Below are 11931 nucleotides of genomic sequence, written 5' to 3'. Positions count from 1 at the left end.
CTGTACCTGGATGAGGGCCCCGGATCAATGAGTCATTATCAAATGAGCCGAATGATCATTCTTGTGCAATCTTTTATGTTTTTAGTATATTTCGTGCTTATACTCAACTCTGGCCTGGTGGATCAGATCATGGCACCGTCGCTACAATTATCTGCCTGAAGGTAATTTTAAACCAACAGGCTGAACATAGCCTTTTTGTTTGTAATAATAATTTCAAGTGCCAGTGGCACCTTTTACAGGAGAAGGGGCTTAATGTTGAACCGTTACCCTGTAGTGAATTTCTACTCACTTGCCCTTTAAAGCGCCGAGTTGAGACTGTTTGTCGCTGCTGTGTTGGATGCGCTTGTAATCCTCAACTGCGTACGTTGACACGCTATCTGAACCGCGGATGCGCTCAGGTGGAGTTTGGGGTGGTTCGCCCTAAGTACGATTCGGAGCAGTACGGTAGATCTCGGCCGTTCAATGGGTTACAATTCTAGCAGCGCTCGGTAAACGGATTGAGGACGAGTGAGAATTTCAGAGCACCAGAGAGAAGGAGGCGGGGGGAGACGTTTTCTTTTTTCACTTCTCAGCTGACAAACATTATCCTTAACGCGCCACAACACTGAGTTAAAAGTCGGCCTGGTTTATTCATTATCTGTGAGCAATTACGAGAGGAGGAGGTGGGAAAGGGGGAAATAAACGATAGGTTGTTCAATTTCAGATAACTGTTATCTTCTCTCTGGAAAGCGAAACGGGAAAAAAGGAGTTAACCGGTTGGCTGTATTGCACAAAATATCCCTCCGGATCGTGTCGTCTGTTTATGGGAGGGAATATAGTCTAGTTGTGGAGAAGCAACAGATCTTTACTGAAAAACAATCTTGAGCCTGTCTGTACCCTCTCTGTCAGTACTGTTATTCCAAAGATGAAAAAGACGGATTTTTAAGAGCTCCCTTCTTAAAATACAACGTCATCTGGATCGCCGAGCTGTAGTTTAATCCACCTGGTTTTGAAAGTAATCTTCATGTGTAAAGGCGAGTACTGGCGTTGTCTTTTCGATCAATATTTATGGATTTCATTTCCAAGGAAGGTGAGACAAGAACGTAGTGTATTGCATTCACTGGAATTTTTCAGCGAGAACGAAAATTAATTTATATAGTAGGTTCATATCTTACACGTACGGACAAGACTGTTAAGCATTTTAAATATAAGAAGGTTATATATTTTTACAAGCGTCTGTAATTGTATTTAGATGTTTGGTCTATTGTAAGATCACATCAAATCTAACACCATAGACAGTAAAGTAATCTGGATGGTGAGAAAAAACGCATCGTAAAATATTCCTCCTAATCTGAAGCAACTGTTGAATTTCTGGCTCAGTTGCACGATTTTAATAAGACAAACAGCTTGTTGTCTCAGTTTATATCATTCTGCCAATCGGGATATAAATTAAGTAGCTTTTCATTTCTTTCTGGATTAAAGGAAGTCAATGTCTTTTTATTCAAAATTCCGTATACATGTTATATACTTGGTGAAGTAACTATTCCGTCGCCTGTTGCTGCTATTATTGCTGATAAATGCATATGTAAAAAGTCTATTTTTATATTCACTGAAGAAGAAAGACAACTCCAGTTGCACATTTAAAGACCAAAATATTTTATTTTTGCAGTAAAACGTAATTTTTTAGATAGTCCCAATCTGTGTTTGGATTACAAGCATATGTCTGTGTGCTGTAATTGAATTATTTTTATATTCATTGCATTTCGTTTCTTTCGGTGACACTTACAGTCACTTTATTTTTATAATTACCGTGAGGGTTTATCATCAGTTTGGAGGGACGTTTTAGTGGGTCGTATCACGCTCCGACATTTACTGCAGAAGCCATCAGCCGCCTAAAGTTTAAACGCACTGTATGATTTCATGCAGATGAGGTTTCGCTGCTAGGGAAAAAAGAAGCTGAAACGCTGGTAGGTGTTTAAAGGGTGTTTAAAAAGTGCAGCCGTTCCATCAAAATCTATGATCAGCTCCGTGTGTGTTTCATCCTACCGTGGGCGCAAGTCTGGCAACAAACCTCCATCCAAAACATGTCTGAAGGAAGAAATGGGCAGGGGGGAAGACTCGGACAAAATAGTCATCAATGTTGGCGGGACAAGGCACGAAACCTACAAGAGTACTCTTAGGACTCTCCCCGGGACCCGGCTGGCCTGGCTAGCCGACCCAGACGCTCAGAGCAACTTTGATTTTGACACTCGTCACAACGAGTTTTTCTTCGACCGACACCCGGGGATATTCGCCTATGTATTGAACTACTACCGGACTGGCAAGCTCCACTGCCCGGCAGATGTCTGCGGACCCTTGTTCGAGGAAGAGCTGGCGTTTTGGGGCATCGACGAGACGGACGTGGAGCCCTGCTGCTGGATGACCTACCGCCAGCACAGAGACGCAGAAGAAGCCTTAGATATCTTCGAAGCCCCGGACCTGGACGACGGCGAGGACGACAGAGAGTTGCCAAGGCGCTTGGGCATCGATGACTGCCCGGATAGGTCGCGGGGCTGCTGGGAAGTGTGGCAACCAAAAATATGGGCTCTCTTCGAAGACCCTTACTCTTCAATGGCCGCCAGGGTAGGTTTCTCAGAAACGTTTAGCTGTAAATACTGTAAGTCGGGGGGTCGGTATGGGGAAACATGGTGCGCTGTTTCTAACGGATACTACTAACCTAATGCCTCTACACGAACAGGTGCGTTACCTAAAATACCTGTATGTCCAGACTACGTTTTCTTCAACAGGTGTTTCCTTAAGGGCATTTTAGGTAAGAGGAAAACACTTTTCATACATCCAAGAGAAGAGCTGCTGACAAATGATACATGGTGCTGTTATACCTGTAACCCAAAAAGTAAAAAAAAGCGAACACTGCGCTGTTAGGAAAGAAGACGACTCTAAGAACTGACACTTTCATTAGGGTGGATGTACTGTACTAGCAAGCGATGGGGCGTTTGGATATATCACAGTAGTGCTGAGTTTCAATAAACGTTATTTCAGATGTATAACAGGTTTGTATAACTTGCAGTCAATATAAAGTCTATTTCTTCTATCTCGAAGTTTACTTACAACTCTTCAAATAAAAAAAGTGATTAAAACATGGTTTTCTGGTTACGTAAGATTATAGATCCTCTTTGTTTTGATTATTAAAAAGTATTTTCTGGTTTCGCAACGTATTCTGAACAAAAGGTGGTTTTAGTTTTAACGGTTGAGTAAGAGGATCTCAGGCAAACAAGTACGTGAGACCTAAATGTGATCATTGTCAAGTTCTTAGAATGGATCTATTAAAGCCCATATTATTACAAGTAAACAAATCTACTGTCATTTGCTTAGAACACAAACTAAAACAAGCATAAAAGGATAATTTGCTTCAACTGGTGCTTTGAAATCGCGCTAATTAATCATTATCATGATTGCGTTGTATTTATAGATTAAGCTCTTATGAAATACAAATCCTCATTTATTAAATTTCAACAGTTGTAATATTTGAGGTATGAATAATATATTGTTTTATTGTTCTCTGTGCGTTTAGTAAAATCCATGCTGCTTTGTTTATCGTTTGTAAGAATGAACTGGATTGTTCTTGATCATGATAACGGGGGTGGGTATGCGCAGTATTCAACAACTTCCAACCCAATGCAAGCTTTTGAATGAAGGATGGTTTTCATTAAGAAATGTGGCCTTGGTTAGCCGGTCCTGAAATAGCAACCGCTTCGTTTTGTGTGTGGTGATTCTTTGCTTATTAATGTTTGTGCACCTGTGCTCTTTAGGGGCTTAGTAAATTAGGACAGCTTTGCGCATGTCTGGGGTGTGTGTGCGCGCTGCAAACTGTAGTGGCTAAAGAAATATCGAATTATGCAAGAATAATTGCTTAATTTCAGATTCTTCCTTTTCTGACATTACAGCAGTAGTCAGAACGCACCTGATGGAGTTTCACACTCCTTTTTGATTTTAATTAGTAAAAAAATGTTGCATTTATAAAGATTATTTAGAGAGGAATAAAATTGCTCAGGCAATGCACAAATGTCTCTAGAGAGAAATACAAACTGAAATTAGCTATGAATGCCAAACTCACAGCGCATTCAAAAAAGGTAATGGTTAGAAAAAGCACATATGCAACACTAATGACAGCACTCAAGCATTTAAGTTAAAAGCACAATAAGCACGGACAAAGGGTTTGAAATTTCTACACACTATCATATTGACAGGCTTTTTTTTTGTAACTGCAATCTCATTGCTAGTCATATAGGGTTCTGACAGGCTAGACATCCTTTCAAAACTATAAAAGCAGGTGAAAAGGGAACTGTTCAGGCAATTACAGGCAATCTAGCGAACCTTAAGGGGATATGAGATGGATCTGATCACAGCCAGCTGTGGTGGGTTTTAAGCTTGTTTGGAAATTGACTTGCAGCTGAAGGCTGGGGCTTTGTTTGCCTATTAGAGAACTCATGCATTGGAAGAAAGACAGAATGAGGGTCAAGAGTGTGTGAGTGTGGGGCGGGGGGCACTACTTTCATTCATTGGGAAGATCACATTGAAGGGTGTACAGTGAGGGTTTGGGGAGGCACAAAACAGTGACTGCAGGTTTTGAGGAGTTTTCATTTTCTCCATGTTTGATGTTTCGGGGCTCAGCACACAAGGGTCTTTTAGCAAGGCTTTTGGAATTTTGGCTTTTGGGATAAGCTGTGTTATTTTATGGAAACAGAAGAGGTTGACAAATATTTGTGGTGCAATTGCAAGCAATATTTATACTAACTCTACCCCCTTCGTATATTGCCCATTATTCTCTCATGGTCTGTTGCCCCTTGCTGCACTGTTTGCAACCTCCCTCCTGCTTTGGTGTCTTATTCTATACCCATTCAGCCCATGGCGGGACACAGGATGGGGGCTGATCATTGTTACACAGTGGGGAAATGGTCAAGCAGCAGTCATGACAGTTCCCTGCCTGACATGATGAATCAATACAGAAGTCAGGCATGTCTGCATCAAAATGGATATTGCTACTTTCCACGGATGTCCATCCTCGAGTCAGACTGTGTGGTTGCTTTGGCTGCTTTCCCAGAAGCACCAACTGCACAAGGTTATCTGCAAGGTTGACAGGGCTGATTACAGGCAAAGATCTAGCAGTGATGGTGTATATATGGAAAAGGCTGGGTTCAACTCTGCTGTTATTTTTTTTTAATATCATTTGCATATTTTTAACAAGTTGTACTTCTTGGATGAAGAAATATCAACATATTTCCACAAAAATAAGTAGAATCTTTTTAATCTGATTTTAAACTGCTATGAAAAGGAAACAGGAGCAAAATGAACTGCAAAAGCTCTAAAATGTCTTTGGAGATAATAACCCATGCTCTCTCAAGCTTTAGGAGTTTGGTGATTCATTTTGGTGAAAGGCAAGCACTCTTTGGACATTTTAGAACATTTTTCAACTCTTGGCTCGTTAATTGCAACTCATTAGTTTAATTACTGTTTTGTTGTTTTTGTTCAGGTTTAGCACAGTAGAGCAACTGTAATTAAATCATGTGAAGGCGAGCTTAGAGCTTTGCATCTCTTTTATTTGCTGCTGCTATCGCAGCCTTCCACCACAGACAGTATTTGTAAAAGGAAAAAGGGCTGGAGTGTGCTGGATTTGGATGGGTTGATGAGGCTAGGGTATGAACATGCAAGATCCATCATAGTTTGTCATAACGTGTGAGATTGGGGCAGTTTTATTAATTTCAGGGTTTTCTTCTGCAGTGTCAGAGTGGTGCTGGCAAGTATCATTGTGTGAAGACCACACTGAGAAGATAGAGCCTGGCCCCTGATATTTTTTCCTATATGCTAACACATTGAGGAGATAGTCCTGAAGTGATCTTATCTGTCTTTTTTACTGTTCATTTGTTTTCTTTGTGGGCACATGTCCCTTAATGTGACTCCCTTTCTTCCCTTTTTGATACCTGACTCCTACACCTGGACATGGGAGGGAGTGTGCAGATGTAGATTTTATATTTCTCCTAAAGACTTTTTCTGTGGAATTAGAAAATCTTGCCTGCATTGTTTCAGATCATGCTTTGTTAGGCAAAAAAAAAGTACACAAGCCAGCTAGAAAACTGGGAGGTAAGTAGTGATAATGAACCGCTAGGTTGGTTGGAGGCTGGGGGTTGGGTGCAGGCATAGCTTTATGACTTGCACATTTCAGTAAGGAGTCTTGACACATTTGGAGTGTGAAAACACTTCAGTGCACACGTACACTTGCCCAGCATCTTTCCGTTCAGGGCTGAGTGACTGCCGTCAGAAGGCACTGTGTGAGAGCCAGTTGAGCCATCACTACAGAAAGAGCCATTATCCAACACGCATCCTACAGCACTTTTTCCCACTGGGAAAGAGTGCAGGGCTGCCCCTTTAACTGAAAGTTCACTCTCAGTGGCTCCATAGAAATTAATTCTTCACCGCTCAGACAATCTAAGTTCATCTAAGTCAACAGCCCAAATCTAGTCATTGTCCAGATTATGATCAATGACAATCTAGATGGCTAGATTTGCGCTGTCTTTCACACACACGCATATTAAAAGGAAATACTTGTGTAATGCTGGTTGCATTATAATTTACTATGTAATGAAATTTATTTTCAGGAGTCCATAGTTCCCAAAATACCTTGAATTTAAATTTGTAGTGTCATTACAAGGGAAAAATAATAGTTAAAATATAACAGCATTAATACACCCATAGCAAGATATGCTCTGGCTGCAAACCAGTCACTTGGAGCTCATTAATGTTGCCTTTGTGACAGCTGAGCTGCACTCTCTGCTAATATCTCAGTGCCATGCAAGACTGACCCACATGTTGCTTGTGGCTAATCACTGCTTCCTGCCACTGCCAACAAGTTCATTGAAACTGATTCATTTAAATCCACTTCTTGTGAAAGTTAGAGACAATTAGAGGCACCCTTAGTGGGATTTGTGACAAATATGAGTTTGATGTTCGTATGTTCTGCGTCACTGTGACCTTGTATCTTGCAAGGGGAGATGAATTCTGCTAGTGCCTTATATTTGTCCACAATGCATCACAATTCATTCGGGACATTTTTCCCACCTTGGGTCAAATTCATAGAGGTGTGTCATTGTACCACATGACTGCAAAATCACCTTCTCGTGCTAAATGTCAAAATGTATAAAGGTTGCCTGAATCATAGGCCTGGCTTCATACTTTCATGGTTAGCGAAAGGGAACACTAATGTATGCCCTAAAGGTTTATCTCTGGTGGATAAAATGAGTCAAATATGTGAAGGAGCTCAGGATCCTGGATGAGAAGTGCCTTTTTAATGTATTTGTATATATTTAGGAGCACTCTCCAGCTTTGTGTGTAAATGTTATTATTAACAATAGATAATACTAATAATTAAACAGCACCTCTTAGTCCTGTCTTTGCCATGGCATATTTAAAAACACACGTGACTTTCTAGCTTGGCAGTTTTCGTTTTCCCTGAAAGAGTGCTCGCTTCAATCCTGGCTCTGGACCTGACCTAATCAATCTATTTCACCCCCTAGCTACATCAGGCCACGGTTCTATCTAAAAAGCTAACCTTTTTTCTCTGCATGTTTTCCTCGGAACAAAGACATCGACCTTCACGCTGGCGCTGTGCGTTCTGCTCCAGTGTGCACGGCCCGGGGTCGGGCACCGTCAGACCAGACGCGACACGGGCAGTCTATAATCTGCAGCCTCCCAGAGAGCCTATCAGTGCAGGGCGCTTCTAATGCACTTGTGTGTGTCTCTGGGTCTCTGAACTGTATAGATGTGTGTGTGTGTGTGTGTGTGTGTGTGTGTGTGTGTGTGTGTGTGTGTGTGTGTGGCTAATGCTGGGGTGAGGATCAATTGTTGTTGTTATCATAATTACTAGTCCTAAATTAAAAAACTAATTACTAGGCAGTGGAGCTGATTTACTTAAGACTCTTTTTTTCCCATGTCCTAACATATTATTAGAGTAGGATTTTATAAGTTTTACTGGTGGACTCAGAATTAGTTTTAGTTTTGCAGAATAGTGTTTTTCCATATAGGAACATATGATCTTCATTAGCATTATTCTTCTTATTATTATTATTAAGGCATCTCTTATTTTTGTACTAGCTTCTTTACTGCCTGAATCTAATCCAGAGGGCATATGTCTATACAAAGAACATCCAAGCCTTTAAATATTTACAGGTCCAACCTGCCGTTTGTTATCGTTCAGTTTTCTGTTGACAGCAAGATGTTAAGAGGTGGCCTGTAGTGGCAGAAAGCATAAAACATTTTTTTCTTTTGTTCTCTAGTGAGTGGATCGGGGGGGGGGGGGGGGGGGCAGGAGGAAAGTTACCGGATGTTTGTTTCCCGCTGTAAGGACATCAGAGAGGTTCTAGATGTTCAGCCCATCTAGCTAACTGATCTGATCGTGTCACCCAGCTGCTTCTCAAAAGAAACTGGGATGTCAGATACAGCAATATGGCTGTGCAGCCTGTTGTAATTAGTGAGTCATGTCCTTACAGACCTGGCTTTATGCCACTGTTATTCTGGGGGGGGTGCCGGCACTCGGTAGACGGGATAGTCTTCTGTCGGAAATGCAACGTCTGCACAAACTATGCAGAGAGATGCGATCCCCCAGTCTGGGGCCATCAGCTCGGTCCCCTCTTGTCACTCTGGCTGGGAGGTGGCAGCCGGGAGCTCTGGAAGAACCAGTAAGATACTCTCTGCACATCCGAGAACGCCCCGGCACTATGACCACTAAAAGCACGAACGGCGCAGAATTAGATCTTGGCGAGTCTCTTGTCGAATCTCCGGTTATTCCCTGGAGCCTCCAGAGACTCGCGAGAGATATCGTAACAGGTTGATGCTCCTTTCTGTGAGGCATTTGAAATGCTTTTCTAATCATGGTAGAGCTCTGGTCCTTTTGTCACCCAAACTTTCATTTTCTGACCATTTATGTAAATAAATTCACTGGAAAATGTATCACAATTCGGTCGCGCAAATAGTGTACTGGAGCCGCATTCATCTTCTGTTTTTTTTTTTTACTTTCAGACACGGCTGTTTGGGTAGAGCAAAAGCTTTTTTTATATCACTGGTTGTAGGGCTTGCTTGACCCCCCCACTCTAGTAGTAGTTTTAATGAAGATGTTTAATATTAACATTTGCTTATGTATATATCAGCTATAGCTTCTTCCCCAGAGCCGTCAAGTTGGTGACGCCCCCACTCCCTCCCATCATACTATGATCTCTCCTGACTTCTTCCTATACCCACAAGGACTGTACTCCAACACCACTACACACACGACATGTAAGCCAAAATTGCACTGTCCTTTCGATAGCCCAGTAAAACTATTAGTTGTAATATTTATTAATCACCATACTATTTTCGCACTGTTCCCCGATTTACCTTGCACTGTTTTTGTCCTGTTATATTTTCTCTGTTTGCGGATTTTGCACAGTTTTGATTACATGTTATGTTCTTACACGTTACTGTTATTGTTATTGTGTTAGTCTATTGTCTTATCTTCTGTCCTACTTATATACTGCACCTGAGTGACTAATGAGAAACACTTTTCATTATACTATGCACCTGTGTGAGTATAATGGCAATAAAGTTGAATTGAATTGAATTGATAGGGTGTGGCAAGGTGGCATAGTGTGAAAATTGGCCCTGGTGTGAGTGAGTGTCTGTGTGTGCCCCACAATGGACTGACGTCCCATCCAGGGTGTGTCCTGCCTTGTGCTCGTTGCTTGCCAGGATAGGCTTTGGTTTCCCTGCAACCCTGTATTGTATAAAGCTGTTAGAAAATTGATATTTCAACTAGTCTGAGACCCCTAATCTTAAAATAGGCTTGGACAGTCTTGTATGAAGTTAAAATCAAGTCTGTTGATGCAATGGCTGTGGTGTAAATTATGGTAGGCATGCTGGTCCCTTGTGACTCTTTCAGCATTTAGACTGTCGTGAGATTATTATTGTTCCAACCCCTTGTGTTCCTTTCTTGGTTGAAGATGCTGCTGTTAAAAAAGCCAGCCCAAAAGTAATAATAGCATGGATTATTTATTTTATAGTAATTCTCCCTCAGTCTTGCTTGCCTCTTTTTTAACCGCTCAGTGGAATTAATTCTGTCTTTGTGAGAAAAATATTTCATTCCACTGCACAAAAGTGTTCATATCAGGCTGGCAGATGCATGCAAGACCATTTGGTTTCTTTTGCGCATTTATTTCTGTTGGATTGTTTCCTCATTGTTCAGTGTATTTGGATGTTTTGGAGGGGAGAGTTTGATTTTCCCTTTTCACTGTTAGTAAACGATTTGCAAGAATACTTTCTGAGATCCACAGCCAGTTGCCGACTTTCCATTTTTCTGTGTAGTGTCATGCTTCACCAAAGCAGCAACAGAAAAGATTCTGGTACTGTAGCTCTGAAAAGGTCTTTAATTGACTGACCACTGTCGGCACGTTCAATGAAACTTACAATCGTTTCAGTTTGTGTGCACAAATCTCAAAGTAACATCACCATTTATTTCCACTGTGGCTGAGAGCTATAAGGAGCTCTCTTGTTCAGCTTTCTCCTCATCCTTCTCCTTATCAACTGTCTTCTTCTGTTTCATCTTCAAGTTGTTCATCCTCTGATCCTCCTCTTCCATCTTCTTCTTCCACTTCTCTCATTCTGCTTGTTCTCCTCCTCCTCCTTCTATGCCTTGAATTTGCTTTATTTGAAAACAGATATGAAGGAAGAAGATGGCAAGAAGGTTGTTTTAAATTGGAGGAACATACAGTATTTGCTCCAGCTTTTGACTCCCACAGCTCCTGCGATACTCTAGTAAACTACTACACAGAAGTTAACTCGGCACTTGTTCTCAACGTCTGCTCTCAGTGACTTTGTCACCTGCAGGTTCACAGGCAGTTCTAAAAATATGATGAGGTGAAAGCCATGCAGAGCTGCAAGGCAAATTGTCTAATGAAACGCAAACTATATTTTGTTTCCATTAATATGCGTAAAAACTCCCTCTTAATTTCCTATGGAAAAACCTGCAAGGGAAACTGCTTTCAATGGCAGTTCTGCTCGTAAATTGCTGTGCAGCAGCCACTTAACTGCTGGGTTAATTGCATGACGTCGTCATTAAATTGTACTATAACAGTAATGGATCCAAACTGTCTGATTTGTACCTTTGAAACATCTGAAAAGTTTGGTTTGTTGGTGCTGCAGGCTATTTGAAATGTATTCTTTTATTATCCACCCAGCTTTGTATCGTACTCCCGTGCCTGAGCTTTTCCACTGCCTTCCCTCTGTTTTTCCTGCTATTTTAAAGAACAGCCCAGCACATTTTAAATAATAAAAGGTGTCAATGACCCACATCCAAGCTAGAACTCTCCAGATGTCAACCGCAGTCTCGCATACAGCAATGAGCGAGCACGAGCTTATAAACACTTCATCTGCTGTTCAATTGCATTTTTAAAAATTATTTTGCATGCAATATTATTCATGTATATTTTCAGACAAAAGCTAGCAAACCTGTAGTACAGAAGCTTGCTTCTGTTATTTAGGTTGACACCGCAGTGATGTCACAGAGCTGTCCTTGCAATTTTATTCAAATGTTGTGCAGTTTTCCTGGACAGGGGTGCTCTTGAATTCTGTTTCCTTACAGTGAAGTTTAATGCAGTCTGTAGGCATTCATTTAATTAAGAACCCCGATAATACCACTGCAAGAGCATTCCTGCAGATGGGGTGGCTGAAAAAGGGGGAAGGCTAAAATTAAAATGGATTGGGCTGCTCTGGTCCACAAACATTGAGGAAACCCTGAAACATTGGCTTCAGTGCACCCTCAAGCTTAGTACCACCAGACATAGTGCTGTTCTTAATTATCAGATTAAGTAAAATTGATCTGCTCTCGAAAAGAGCAACTTGTTAAAAAAAGACAAGCCTGTCTCGGGGAGA

The 11931-nt window shown here is 41.3% G+C and overlaps 1 protein-coding gene across 1 annotated transcript in view; it reads left to right on the top strand.

Moving 5' to 3' along the window:
* The first annotated feature begins 449 nt into the window (after window positions 1-449).
* The window catches only part of kcnc4 (potassium voltage-gated channel, Shaw-related subfamily, member 4), a 37586-nt gene continuing 26104 nt past the window's right edge, over window positions 450-11931 (top strand). Inside the window, exon 1 of the mRNA XM_088921890.1 lies at window positions 450-2601. Coding sequence (XP_088778016.1) covers window positions 1996-2601 — 606 coding nt within the window. The 5' untranslated portion in view covers window positions 450-1995. The remainder of the gene's footprint in view (window positions 2602-11931) is intronic.

Source organism: Atractosteus spatula, chromosome 7 (genome assembly GCF_055471065.1).
Source record: "Atractosteus spatula isolate fAtrSpa1 chromosome 7, fAtrSpa1.hap1, whole genome shotgun sequence".
NCBI lineage: Eukaryota > Metazoa > Chordata > Actinopteri > Semionotiformes > Lepisosteidae > Atractosteus > Atractosteus spatula.
This window is presented reverse-complemented; position numbering and strand designations above follow the sequence as displayed.